The sequence below is a fragment of the Rattus rattus genome, chromosome 14, assembly GCF_011064425.1.
Source record: "Rattus rattus isolate New Zealand chromosome 14, Rrattus_CSIRO_v1, whole genome shotgun sequence".
In the NCBI taxonomy this organism is placed as follows: Eukaryota; Metazoa; Chordata; class Mammalia; order Rodentia; family Muridae; genus Rattus; species Rattus rattus.
The window spans coordinates 10,917,394-10,932,638 of record NC_046167.1 but is presented as its reverse complement, the minus strand read 5'-3'; the positions used below and the strand labels follow the sequence as shown (position 1 = coordinate 10,932,638).

Here is a 15,245-nt window from a genome sequence, read left to right as displayed (position 1 = left end):
GTTAAAGTAAATGTTTACATTACAGAAATACGACAGCATTGTTAAAGTAGTTCCGTTAGGCGTGATGTTGCGCTACTGGGAAATGTCGAAAGAAATGAAGAGAAGCGACAAGGGCTGAGGGGCCGATGCAAGTGACCTCAGAAGGTCTAACACCCGTGTGATAGAAAAGGTCAACGGGGCAGCCGGATAGAGATGCACTGTCTAGTTTAGACGCCATTGCTAAGGATCGGTGTGGTATTGATTTTACCTGTGAGGGAGGACGAGGGAAGATCCCCAGAAAGGAGACTCTTAACACACGGTACAGGCCTTACTGCTATGCTACAAGATTTCATATCAACAACTTTACTAGCGGCCACTGGGTGCTGGACAATGAACTTGCACTAGCTAGGTTCTCAATATGCTTCTAAGACGCGTTTACTAGACACCACTTAGGAAGGAAGGAAGGAAGAAAACAGTTCCTGCAACTGGAGGCTGGCTTGTCTTGTTCATGAGTGAATTTGTTAGCACGGAAGGGCAGGCAAGTACGCCTTAATAAAAAGACAGAGCTGTCCTGTAACAGCAGGCATGAGAGACCGTGTTACAGGCAAGAGGACAGAAAGAAAGGAAGAAGAGTAGGCAGCGATTTTAGACCAGCAACTTAAGTTCCTCCACACTGGGGACCACGACCTGGTCCACTGTAGGCAGGGGCACCAATGGCTTTCCCTAGGTGGAGGCTACTTCCTCCCAGAGCAAGCGCTCAACAGGCAGTAGGCGGCAGGCAGCAGGCAGCAGGCTCTGTGGGAGGAAGGACGAGATGTGTACCCTAGAAATTCCCTTTGTTCACAGTCGACAATCGTCCTGTTCTGGTTCCTCCCTCCATTGTCCCAACTGTTTTCCTAAGTCATGAGGGTGGGCGTGGGGCATTCCCAAAGAGCTTCGGCTGGCATTCACAGACATTTTTTCAGGCTCGAACTTGTACGGCCTGGGAGGTTGACAAGTTCCTTGGTCTCCTGAAGGGACTTTCTCTGCCTTTCACAGTTGTTCTTGCTCAGCGAAGTTCGAAAGGGCTGAAAGGCTGGAAGGTACTGCCAGGTACAGCCTGCAAGTGGCCTCAGCTGTTCCTGTCAGTTTCCAAACACCTCACTTAGGCCCCACTATAACATCTGAAACTCATTTCAGCATCTTGAGAGGAAAGATGCTCACACATTACATGTAGGCATGGATCCGGCAGAAGACCTCCTAGTGACTTATCTTTCAGCCCACTGGATTGATGATTAAGGCCAACCTCAGGGCAGTATAGGAATGGATGGCTTTCTGACTTCCAAGATGCTCAGGTGGTATTCCTCCTGGTCGCTAGGTGGGGTTAGTCTCACCTTAGAGACTTCATCAACAGCTTCTGATAGGCGTCTATCTGCCTTGGTGCCCTTAGAGCTTGTCTAAGAGATATGAGGGGCCCAAAAAGATGGACCAGGTCAGAGGCTCCAAGTGGAGAAGCCTGGGTTTCATTATCTTCAGTCCTGGGCCCACTTTAATCTCTTTTTGGCAAGAAGAGTGGCCTTCAGAGCACAGTCCCTAGACCACCAGCAGCAGAGTGATCTGGGAACTTGGAAGAAATAGAAACTCATTCTTGGGCTCATGAAGATTTTTAGAATCTTGTGAGATAAGGGCCAAGGTGGTATCATATTTTACTCCTCTGACCCTCAACTAGAAGAGTCCAGAGTGGAGGAAGGCTAGATCGTCTGTCAGTAGACAAGGAGGCAGATAGGATATAGATCCAAGCTTTTGCCTTAGACTGGGCTTTACAGGAACTGTGAAAATCATTGCATGCTGTGTCTAAAAGACAAATTTTACCTTTGGTTCTGCTTTGCCCATTCAGTGGGAGGCTGAACCCTGAATAGACCCTTTGCTTTTGAATGCTCTTGTCTTTATACAAGAAGACAACATTTTTTTTTACAGTCTTCCTTGCAAACCTCTAAGCCTCAGAGGCAGTGTCCATCTAGCACCCCTTCTGTATGAGACGACTTCAAAAAATTCCAGGCTGGGGTAGAAGTAAGAGTTAGAGTCCACATCATGGAGATCTGGCAGAGACAGATCCTGAAGCTAATCTAATTCTAACAGTTCCTTTAAGACAAACAGTATGCAAGTTGTTAATATCATACAGCTGGAAAGCATGTGAACGTATCACGGGGTTATAACTCATCCAACATGGAGACCCGATTCACACTTTATCTACTCTATAGCAAACCCACGTCTCACTCCAGAGCTAGCGTACATTCTCCTGTCCTAAGCTCTTTCAGCTTCAACTTCTGACCATGAGTGGGTAGCACCAGCCCGGAAGCTAACTCAGGTCAGCTCATCTTCCTCTTCTGCATTTCCCTTCTCTCTTGTTACAGTGGTTGGTAATTGCTGTATATGGTTCTAGAACTGGCCCTGGAAAAGGACAGGAGGAAAAGACTCCTTTATTTCCTAGGTCAGAGGCAAGGTTGGACATGGCTCCCGTCCTTGTTAACTTCATCTGTCAACTTGACGTAGCCCAGCGTCATGTGCCTGAGTCTCAACTACAGGACTGCCCTGATCAGCTTAGCCTGGGGTCGAGTCTGTGTGAGATGGTCTTGATGGATGCAGGAGAGCGGTCCCTGTAGTGTAGATGGTGCCGTCGACCCCAGGCAGGGGTCTGGCTGCCTAAGAAAGCTGGTTGAACATGAGTCTGGGAGAGCAGAACGGTAAGCCGTACTCCTCTGTGGTCTCTGCTTCAGTTCCTGCCTTGGGTTCCTGCTCTGACTTCCTCAGTGATGGATGGTTAACTGGCAGTGTAAGAGGAAGCGAACCCTTCTTTCCTCCTCGTTGCTTTTGGTCACAGTGTTTTAGTACAGCGACAGAAAGCAGACTAGGACGGCCGCCTAAATTCATCAGGGTTCGAAGAGATAGCTTGGGGAAGAGGCATCGGCTACTCACACTTGACTCACAAAACACCCCTGTCTTTTTCTCCCCCTGACCTCACAAACCCAGGCCTGTCTTGTCATTTAAGCCAACAACAGCATTTCCCCGACTCTTTGATTGATTCGGAGGCTGGGGGTTGAACCCAGAGCCTTGAGTGTGCCAGGCTTACCAACGAACAACTTTCTTGATCTCCATTCTTGAAGCTAAGACAAATTTGATTTGGACCTCCTAATCTTTAATGCCAAAATGACCTGCCTGATGCTCACAGAAACAGACAATAGAGAGCTGGGTGTGGTGGCACATGCCTTTTATCCCAACTCTGGAAGCAGAGACAGGTGGCTATGTGAGTTCAAGACCAGCCTGGTCTAAAAAGTGGCTGTCACACAGAGCAACCCTGTGTTGGGTGAGAGTGGGAGAACTAGGGAGTAGAACCAGGTGATGACAAGGGCCATATCTTTTATGACAGCAAGTCTCCCCTTTCTTCATTTACCCTGAAAAGCCCCAGATGTCTCCTTGGAAGCAGAATGCAGCCGCTTGACCCTGACCTCTGTCCTTGACCAGTTTAGCCTCCCTCTTAAGGGCACACAAGTAAACCCCACTCTCTCTGCCTTTGGAGTTAACATTCCAGATGATAGTTAATGATTACATCAGTCAGTATTCTAAAAAACACACATTCTCATATTCTCTCTCTCTCTCTCTCTCTCTCTCTCTCTCTCTCTCTCTCTCTCTCTCGCTCTCGCTCTCGCTCTCTCTCACCAAAACCCATGAGTGCCCTCAGAGACTGACAGTTTGTCCCACGCTAAAGTCCCATGCTGAAGTTTCATGGATATCCCTCTACCCCTCTGGATACCTTGGGAAACTTTTTCTCAGACCCACGTTTGTCTTCAAACTTTGGTCTAAAAACTAAAGTCATCCTGAACAGCATATCCAGTGGCCTTCCGTTCATGGTGTCCCCCCTCCCTGGAGGGAAGCCGTTCTATGGACGGTGTCTCAGGCTCAGGCCTTACCTGAGGACAGCAAGCTCCCACTGCTGCCGCTGATGATCTTCCCCTTGCTCCCCATGTTGGCCAGTTTTGAGGTCTTCAGCGTCCCTGTCTCTGTTAGGTCAATGGCGATCTCACTCAGACTTCGAGCCGCATGGATCTTGGACTGGAAAGGGAAGGTAAACAGGTTATGGAAGGAACAGAAAGTGCCTGCCTCCTTGTAATCCTGAATTTAGGGTGGCTCAGAAGCCACACACACTGGAATTCTCAGCCCAGGATACTGTGGGCTACAGAGCTCAGTGGGCAGAGTGTGGTCTTTGTACTCTATGCTCTGGGAAAGGCATTTTATCTTATTGATCCTCATTGTTCCTGAAAGCCACGGAAGTTAGCACCTGCTACAGAGGGACGAGCTGTAGTCAGAGGAGACAAGCTGTGTGTAAGGCATCCCCTCCCCTCCCTCCAACCCTCCCCTCTGTCTCCTCTCCTTTCTTCTCTGCTTGACAAGAACAACAAATGAAAAACTGTGTCAAGGTGGGTAATCCCAGTTACTTGGGGGAGCTGAGGCAGGGAGATTACGCATTTACAGACTGCCTGGGCCAAAGAACAAATTCAAAGCCAGCTCAGGTGACTTAGTGAGACACCTATTTGCAACATAAAGTATCTAATAAAGAGGTACAGCTCATGGTGGAGCACTTCATTAGTGTGTACAAGGTACTAGGCTCAACCACTAGCAACACACACACACACACACACACACACACACAAACATACATTCAGACACACACATGCACACACACACACACATACACACACAAACACACACATCACACACATGGACATGTACCACACACAAACACACACACAAACACACACGCACATACACACACATGCACATGCACATGCATACACACACATACACACAAACATACATTCAGACATGCACATGTAAACACACACACATGCATGCACACACATACACACATGCACACACTCAGACATGGACACACACATACACAAACAAAAACACACATTCAGACACACACATGCACACACACACACACACACAAACACACACATCCAGACATGGACATGTACCACACACAAACACACACACAAACACACATACATACACACATACATACACATACATACATACACACACATACACACATACATACACACACATACAAACATACATTCAGACATGCACATGTAAACACACACAAACACACACACACATGCATGCACACACATATACACATGCACACACATTCAGACATGGACACGCACCACACACAAACACACACATACACACACATGCGTGCACACACGTACACACACGCACACACACAGTTGTGACTATACTTATTTTATGCTTAAACAAGGAGGAGAAAATGAATTTCTAGCTTTATGAATGACAGCTATGGATTTGTGAAACAAATTAACGAAACAATAAATTTAGAAGTTATTCAATGTCTTCAGTTAGTATCCATGTGACCAGGGGAAGTTTAGGTGATGGGATACTGTCATCCTACGTCTGTAAAGACTATACACACAATATGGAAACCTCTGGAATACCGAGGTCCTGCCAACGGCATCTGTCACAAGATTTGCTTCGATTTTCACTGATTAAATTATACAAAGGCTGCAAAGTCTTCACACTGCCATTCAGATCCCACTCCATGCTGTATGCAGGTCAACTGACCCTGCCGGACTAATGGTCATGGCCAATGAGGAGAACCCATAACCATTTTGTTTGCAGTTTACAAGTCCTTCCCTAAAAGCGATTTTCCCCCAGGAAGGCCGTCTGCTTTAGCTACACCATTTCTAATTGGAAGTGCATCATGTTTTCTTTCTATAGTCACTATTTGGCATTCTGCAATTGGTTGCAGTTGTTTTAGCAATCGGCGTCCTTATGATACCGCACACATCACGAGCACCACTCGGAATGACAGTCTAAGCACACCCTGGCCCTCTGTGGTGGCGTTGGGGAGCTCACTGGGAGGCAGCTGCCTGAGAGCAGGTCTTTCCGCACCCACAAGGCTCCAGACGGATTCCGACAGCCTTGGTGAGACCTGCACACCACTGTCCCCTCTTCCTGATTTACAGGCTTCCTCCTTTGCTCAGGGTCTGTTATTTGTCCCACAGAGGCTATCTGGGCCCTTAAGGCCTTGCCCTTCCTCTGGTCTGCTGTTGCCTGTCCAGATGAACGGCAGCGACTTCCGGCCAGGAGAAGCCCCTGGACTTTTGGCTTTGGAGTTGTTCACCCGATGTGAACTGTCTTCCTCCTCCCCTCCTTCCCTCACATTGGCGCTTTGACTTGGGTCTCCTCCTTCTTACATTTAGAATCTGGTAGACTTCCTCAGGTCAGGGCCCCCTTGTTCATAAACAAACCCGGCTGCCAGGTTCGGCAGCCTTTGGAGTGCAGCAGGAAGCCGGAAGGGCTTTCTAGTTCATGTGGACTCTCCGTATCTACAGCACCCATCTGGCTTTATCCTTCGGAGCAAGCACGATCCACTCCTTCCACTCGCTACTAAGACCACTGTTTTCATACAAGCGGCTCACACTCGAACAGCTACAGAGCAGCATCTCATCAAACCCAGTAGCACAGGGCCAAGGGCCCAGGAGCTTCTCCCGATTGGTCACTGGCAGACTCTGATCCTCGACCTCTATGATCCTCAGAGGCCGTTTATACCATGAAGAAGTTAAAGCCCATGTCACAGAGTTGGGCTGAGGACCGTGCCAGATCCTCTATGTCAAGGCCATTGCAATAAGAATGGGATATAAATTAGAATCTGGGTGTGATTTTATGACTGACATCTCTACTTGACATATTAAGGATCCCATTAATCACATGGAAATCCTCAGACGAACCCCCTACCCATCTCCCCACTCCCCAGTCTACCCGAGCCCTTATATATCAACCTCGGTGGCAGAAAACCAAAACACAGAAGCAGCAACAGCAGATAGTCTTTTTCTAATCTAGTCTAGATTCCGGCAACTTTAAGAACTTTCTGGAATGGGCCTATCGCAATGACCCAACACTTCTAGGAGATTCCCTTCTTGTATAGCAAGGTCTCTGGGTCAGCCCGAGTCCCTAAACATCTCAAATGGACACCCACGTGGTACTGACGTTAGATGAGTCAGCCTTAATTTGCTCTATCATGGAGCTTATTTTAGGAGGAATAAATGACAGGTTGGATGAAGAAAAGATGAAAAAGTAAAAGCTTAAGGAGGAGAGAGCACATTAACTCCAGAGCGCACCGCTCTGAGGTCAGAGGAAAAGCATCCATTAGTTACTCTGAACAATGTGAGCTTTCAAAGACGTTCCCCTGAAGTCTGTAAGACATTCTTTGGCTCCAGGATGCAAAGGTCACTGGATCCTTATGCCAGCGTTTCTGATCTTTAGAGTCGGCAGATATAAATGATCAATTATAATTCGTGTCTGCAGAAGCTTTGTATCCTCGATGCACTGCAGGGAACCAATTTCCCACCATTTTGCCGTCGGCGGTAGAAGGTCTCCTTCGTGGACATGTTCGGGGAGCCGAAGGAGAGAGAGGAAGCAGAAGGAAGGTGAAGGAAGAATGGGGAGAGAGAAGACAGGGAGGGGGGAGGCTTTCCAAAAACAATTTGCACAATGACGCTGAAGAAGAGTCATCTGGGTGTCAGGGAAGAGGTCTTGGCTATGGCTCTCGCTGACTCAAACCACTAGACAGTACTTGTTTCTCTGGGCCTGATAAACATCACTTGGGAGGCCTGAACTATGCTGGGAGCCCTTCAGAGGAAGGAAAGGTTGGCGTGGCCCCAGAGAGTAGAATGTGAGGCCTTGCCAGGGTGCCAGCCCACACTGGCTGTCCAGAAACGTCTGAAGCTTCCCATCCCAGACCTGTTGACACTCACTCGCAGAGGCCATGGTGCCCACCAGAGATGGGTCACATGACATCCCAGAAACGAGCGGTGTTGCAATGTAATTCCTACCGAGTGTTTCGCCATCTCCGATTTAACGTGGGGCTTCTCAGAGAGTTTAAATTTGATGCAGCATTAGGCAGGGGGATGGGTCAGCTTAATCATGCAGATATTAATAAATTACGGTTTTCTTAAAATAAAACATATTTCCTAAAGCACTTTCGCAAACCGTGTCATTTCACCAGCTACTAATCTGGGTCAGGAAGTGCCTTTTCTGGTCTCTAATTAGAGAAAGCAAAAACACATGTGATAAGAAGCCTGCCCAGGTCACGGAGCTGGAAAATAATCCAAACAGAGGAGTGGTCCTCACCTGACAGTGAGGTTAGAGAATTGACTCTTTTTTTTTTTTTTTTTTCCCCTCCGCAGCTGAGGACCGAACCCAGGGCCTTGCGCTTGCTAGGCAAGCGCTCTACCACTGAGCTAAATCCCCAACCCCGAGAATTGACTCTTAAGTGACATGCAGGGCTAAGAACAAAGTTCAGTGGTATAGAACTTGCTTATCGATAACGGCTTAGGCTCCTAGAACCACAAGAAAACAAATGCTTCTTGCCCGATACATAGCTAAGGCCCTCATGGCCATGGAATGATTCCTGGGTAAAATTCTGTTCCTCTGGGAATCTGGCTTTCTCTTTTGTCCTTCAGAGTAAACAGAAAAGGATAGCTGAGAGCTTCCTCATGCTTTTGGCCTTTGGTTTTGCCTTTCTTTTCTTTTTCTTTTTTCTTTTCTTTTTTTGAGCCAGAGTCTCATTAAGAAAGTAACCTTTGCTTGTCTAGAACTCTCTATATGGATTAGGTTAGCCTTGAAGAAGCAGTCTGTCTTTGTCTCTCCTATAGCTGTCTCTCTCTTATAATGTATTTTTGTTTTACATGCATCACTATTACCTGCATATATGTCTGTGTGAGATTGTCAGACCCCCCTGCAACTGGAGTCAGAGGTAGCTATGAAGCACCATGAGGTTGCTGAGAAATGAACTCGGATCTTCTGGAAGAGCGGTCAGTGTTCTTAACCACTGAGCTGTCTCTCCAGCCCTCGGCTTGTCTCTTAAATAATGCTTCCTGCTAAAAAATGTCTGGTGATCATTTCTTCCGGGGCTTCACTTACTGTATCCGTCATGGCTAACTGGAAGTCTGCTAAACAAGGCTTCTCATAGGCAATGGTTTTTTTTTTTTTTAAAGAACCTCAAGAATAGACTACTTGAGACACTCAGGAAACTGAAAAAAAAAACAAACACACACACACAAACACACACACACACCACCAACAACGAAAAAAAAAGCATGGGGAAGAGGACCCCAAGCCAGCTGCTGACACGGCACTGTCCTGTGGGTGACATAGGCTACTTCCTGTCTCCATTGCAAACTATGGTATTAGAATATGGGGGTGGAATAGAATCCTACCCTCAAGAGGTATTGACAATGGGATCCAGGAGCGACGTTCCACCTTCCAACCGTTTAGAACCCACCAGCAAGCAACCCAGGAGGAGATCAATGTCTGTGGGTGTTGACCTCTTACTCTGTCTACTAGCGAGCAGGGCAGCGACCCCCACATACTGTCTCAGTATCTACCATGAGTCAAACCGCTGTGGCCCAGTCTCGTTTGATCTAACCAAGCTTCAGAGGCTTGTGCCAAGGCCCGTCACCACTAGAAGAGTGTAGGATGCTATCAGCCATAAAAACACCACACACACCTCCAGACTCAGTCACCCCAAAAGTGACTCAATCAAGGGGTCAGAAAGACACAGAAAATAAAAACGAAAAAAGAATCAATACTTCTCAAAGCAGATAGTGGCTGTGACAGGGGACAAGCCATGATTTGGAAGGTGGAGTGAAGGGGGGCGGTTGTTTCTGCTGGTTTCCTTTCACTATCTGCAACTTACTTTACTCCCAATTCCTGCTTTCTCCTCCAGAGGAGAAAAGGAACCCCACAATAAAGGGAAAAAGAGCCAAGAGGGTACCCATCCAATCACGCTGATCCATTAAATGCCACCTGTCCCTGGGAACGTAGGGAGGCAACTTCGTATGCCTGGTGGGGGCACTAGAGGGGCCAAGGCTGATTCTGTCCAGTGTTCCCATGACCTGAGGCCTGTAGAATCCTGAGGCAGGGCTTACAACCATCTCCACTCCTGAGATACCTTGGATGGGAGTGGCCTGTGGGGTCCCTGGGAAAGGGGGAGGGGAGGCCAGGTGGAGAAGGGGAGGGCAGCGTGCTGCTGGAAGCCCTGTGTGAACCAGAGGTGTGCCGTTCTCCCACCCACCAGAAAGCGCGGCTAGCCCTTCAGGCAGGGAGTGGACGAACCTCTTGGGCTCAGAGATGGCAGGTTCCCAACGCCCCGGGCTCCAGGTCTACCCGAGGGAGTCAGAGCTGGTGCTGCTTCTGTTTTGTTTTCCCTTTTCACTTTTCCAGTTTTACTTTTTAAAAACAGAGTTGGCAGTTGGAAAAGCCTTGGGGGGGTTTTCACAGCCATTTCTCTAAGCCGTTAGTCCTGTCTATTCAGTGAGGATGGTTATCTGCACCCCCACCCCAAAGAAAACAATACGCCACTGTTTGAACATCAGTAAGGGTGTGAGAGCTTACTAAGAGAGTCTCCAGAGCCCCCGAAACTATGTTCAGAATTCCTAAGGGCTGTACCTAAGGCTCAAGCACCTCCCTGTCAGGTAGCACCCAGCATGGCCTCTTAAAGATTTTCTGATGTTTCTCCTTCCTGCCTGTAGCCCCAAGAGGCAAGCCCTTACCCACATAGGTCTCAAGCCAAGGACACAGCTCCTCCCTCCTCCCCTACCCATCTAATTCCATCCCTAAATGGCTGCCTCACAGCCCAGTTAGCTGCCTGGTGGAAGGCCTGGTTGCTTACCTTACTCTGCTTTCTGTCCAGATAGAACTGGTGTTGGCTAATCGCCATCGCCCAGATAGACTTGATTAGCGCTGGACACGCGTACCATGTGTGCACGGCAATGCCACTGTGCCCAAAAGTCCTCCTGGTCACGGAAGCCCTGCAAAAGCAAGAGAAGCAAGCTTTGTTCAGTCCCTGTGTGTGTGTGTGTGTGTGTGTGTGTGTGTGTGGTGGGGGAGTGAGGTCATTCAGTAAAACAGCCTTAAGAGAGAGTCCACTGACAAGAAGGGAACAGAGGAGCTCGCCCAGAAACACACGCATACGGGTACATTCACACTCAAGGATCCACATGGCCATGCTGTGTCTAGAAGCTGACACCTCAAGCTTTAGCCCCGGGGCCAGATGGGTCACTCTAGGTCACCTGATGGTCCTTTTTGAGCTTCAGCTCTTGGCAAGGAGCCAAGACAAATCTCCGAGCCAGGAGAAGCCTTTGACAATAACCTTAATGCTCTTCATTAACCAGGTGATGCCGCCTAGAGGGAAGAGGGGTGAATTCTTTCCTCCTCTCCACAGGCCCGAGCACTTCCTACATGGTGAAACTTCCTGCATTACTCTAACTAGATGGATGTTCCCTGAAAATTCTGGTTATCCAGTGTAGATACATTCCCACCCCATTGTTTTGGATTTAGAATGAAAGACACACACACACACACACACACACACACACACACACACACACACACACACACACAGCCTTATTTTTAATAAGCAGCTCAACGGCTGGGCCACTACTCCAGGAGAAGGTCCTAGCCTGAGGAGTGTAGGACAGAGAGACAGAGTCATTGCCAAGATGCAAAAGTCGAGGGTCGTGACCCACAAGGGCTGCAGGCCTGGGTCCATGGTGGCCTAGATAGAAGATAGGTTTCAGTAAGTAATAACTCGGGAATATCAGAGTGGAGAGTGTGTTAGCCTCGGGGAGGTTTGGAAGTACCCAAACTGTGCTGTTTAAGACATATTAAAATAAAAGGTTACATACATATGCCTTTCATTCGTAAATTCAGAACATTAGGGTGGGTAGCAAGGAATGCATGCACCCACCAAAGAAAATAGAGCAGATTAACTTGTTATCCCTTCATCCCAGAGCATAGAGTCAGGAGAGGGAAGGCAGAGAAAGAGGAGCCAGTCATTCCCCCAAACTCCGTACACACTTTCAATTCTAACTGGAGTATATATGGAGTAGAGAGAGGCACGTGGAGCTTAAAAACAAGAACGGGAAGCATCCGTCTCAAAACATGAATGGTATTTTGGTGGGGATAAAAGGTTTATAAGGGCCATTATCATCAGTGAAGAAAATCCTTTCTATTGTCGTGGTGTTTTCATTTTGTTCTTTTGAAATAGGGGTTCTCTGTGTACCCCTCCCTGGCTGTCCTGAAACTCACTCTGTAGAACAGCCTGTCTCTGTCTTGCAAGGGCTGGGATTAAAGGTGTGCACCACTGCCTCCTAGCATCTGTGAACTAACTCTATAGGATGCACCGATTAAGTCAACAATGGGGTCAGAGATGACTTGTTGCCAAACCTGACGACCTGAGTTCGATCCTTTGGGACCGTGTGATATAAGGGGAGAAAGGACTCTTAGAAGTTGTCTTTTGACTTCTGCTACATAAACATACACACATACGCATACAAGTACACACACACACACACACACACACACACACACACACGTGCACACACTCACGCTAACAAAGGCAATGCACATAATTAGATATTTTTAAATATTTTAAAATCTTAGAACAAATTAAAGCAATGGTAGGGGGAGAGAGGAGGGAAGAGAGAGGGAGAGCAAGGCTGGGAAGATGGCTCAGTGCGCAAAGCACTTAACCTACAAAGTATGAGGACTTGAACTTGGCTGTACGGAGGCCCCATTAAGTTGGACTCCATATATACATCCCAGCACATCCGAGTGTGCTTATGGTGAGGTGGTAAGCAGGGACCCGACATTAATTCCTGAAGGCTTTTGTGCCACCTAGCCTGGCATGTACGAGTAGCAAAGGACACAAGCCCCGGTCTCACACAAGGTGGAAGATGACAACCTCTGACCCCCATTTGTGAGCTGTGGCCCCCCACTCACAGACCATTGTGCATACCAAAAAGAAGCGGGGAGAAGCGGGGAGAAGCTGGGAGCTTGGGGTGTAAGCAGGGATCTTGATTGTGTATCAGAAGAAATATCAGTGATTTTGGGGTGAAAATATCTAATTTGAAAGAACTGTAGCCTCATAGGGACTTATGAAAAACAGCATTCACTCCACCCCTCATTTTCCTTTGAAATTAAATGCTGGTCTTATTGTCCTGTTCTTTAAGCTAAAGATTAAACTGTGGGGCTTCTTCATACCCACATGAAGTGGAAATTCAAATCTGGTGATTAGAAATCTGCAGGGTGGGGTACTCCCCAACTTCCAGTTTGGTTTAAAAAAAAAAGTTAAGGGAGAAAAAAAATATATCAATGAATAAAACAGCTCTGTGGGGAGAAACTGAAAAGGGGAGAAGGGGGCTCCCCCATAGGTCTTTGGGGAGTCAAGTAGCTGCCATCTGAACTCCTAGTAAATAAATCACCCCCCAGGAAAGCAGAAGGAGGCAGGAAAAGTAACTTGAAATGTACTCTGTACAGTAGAGAGAGCTGTAAAATCCAGCTGCTACAGCTCTCCAGGGAACACAGTAAGGGAGGCAGAAGTGGTTCATCGGGTCTGGGAAGTCAGCTTCAAGGGAACATCTACATCAGATACTCAGAGCTTCTCGCCTGCTCCGTCAGGACCTTATCTCCTCTGTCATCTCTCCTGTCAGCCCTTCCCACCTCGAAGTCTACTCTGCCTAAACCTCAGCCGTGGATCAGTGTCGCTAAACCTAGAGGATGACAGAGACAAAGGCAGTTAAGAACTGAGACAACGGGAGGGGCTCCAGTCCACCACAGGTTCTCCGGGGCGGGCCCAACAGGGAAAGAGAGGTTCCAGTTAGATCTGCCCCATTCCACCCAGAAAGTTATTTTGGCCCCAAGTGATGTCTCTATCATGGTGGACTAGATGTGCTTTCCTCAGGGAAGAAGTTCATACTCTGAGCTCAGACTGCTTCTCTATCCACATAAAAAACTCCTTTCTTCAGTTGTCCTGAGGGCCCACCCGTGGCTTTGATCCTAGTAACCCATGGGTTTCAGCTCAGATCTCTGCTCCTCAGGAAGGCCACATGACCAATGAGGCCTCTGGTGGCCACATCGTTCAGCACTTTGATCCATACCACTTGACACTCAGTACACCAGGCCTGGCATGCACGAGGAACTCCTGTTCGTGAGGTCTGGCCTCAGACTTCTAGGGTTCAAATCTAGCCTGTATCATATACTAGCTACCCACACTCAATGTCTGCGCCTTGATTTCTTTCCTATGTCATAGTGAGGAACTATCTGGGGAGCACATGTGTGCAAATATCAAAACACTGCCAGTAGTTGGCAACCCCCATCAATGGCTTCTTTTGCTGGTGTCCCCAATTCTGCTAACAGTTCCTGACGGAAGAGGATGCTGACTCAGCCTTTCATATCTACCATAGAGGAACATGTATGAGATAGATCCTTTTTGCTAACTAAGGCAAGAGCCCATTATGGTAATGTATGATGTTAGGTGTCTTTCCTATATTCCTAGACCTTCCTTGGCAAAGAGAAAAAATTTAGTAATTCTATCACTGATGAAATTTCAGACACAGAAGGAGTACACATGTGGGTATACACCACACACATAGACACACACGCACACACATACATACACACACAGACACCCACCTACACAGACACACAGACACACAGACACACACATACACACACACACACAAATACACAGACATATCCACAGACAGAGAGACACACATAGACATAACCACAGACACACACAGACACACACACACAGACACACACCCACATACACAGACACACATACACACACAGACACAGAGACACACCCACATACACAGACACACACAGACACACTCACATACACAGACACACACAGAGACACACCCACATACACAGACACACAGACACACACAGACACACAGAGACACACCCACATACACAGACACACACACACAAACACAGACACACACACAAACACACAGACACAAATAGATACACAGACACTCACAGACATATACACAGATACAGACACACAGCCACGCACACAGAGACACACGCACACACTATATACACACATACACACACATATACACACACTACACACACACACACACACACACACACACACACACACACACACTGGGATAAATCCTTTCCCTCTGTCTCTTCACTGCACTCAGAGCAGGTAGTCCCCTTTTCTTTTCTTTTCTTTTCTTTCATTTCTCTTCTTTTCTCTTTTCTTTCCTTTTCTTTTCTTTTTAACCTTTGCTGTCAGGCATCCCCCTTCTGTATATGATCATGGTGTAGAATTCAATTCTCCCTTACACTCCTACTCCTTCTCCTCTCATTTGTCTGTGAATCTTAGTCTGACA

The 15,245-nt window shown here is 47.6% G+C and overlaps 1 protein-coding gene across 2 annotated transcripts in view; it reads right to left on the bottom strand.

Moving 5' to 3' along the window:
* Frmd4a (FERM domain containing 4A) overlaps positions 1-15,245 on the bottom strand; it is a 314,400-nt gene that overhangs the window by 36,006 nt on the left and 263,149 nt on the right. For both annotated transcript variants that reach the window (XM_032884487.1, XM_032884486.1), the window contains 2 exons: positions 10,721-10,859; positions 3,927-4,068 (listed from right to left, as the gene is read on the bottom strand). In XM_032884487.1, the coding sequence (XP_032740378.1) occupies positions 3,927-4,068; positions 10,721-10,859 (281 nt within the window). The remainder of the gene's footprint in view (positions 1-3,926; positions 4,069-10,720; positions 10,860-15,245) is intronic.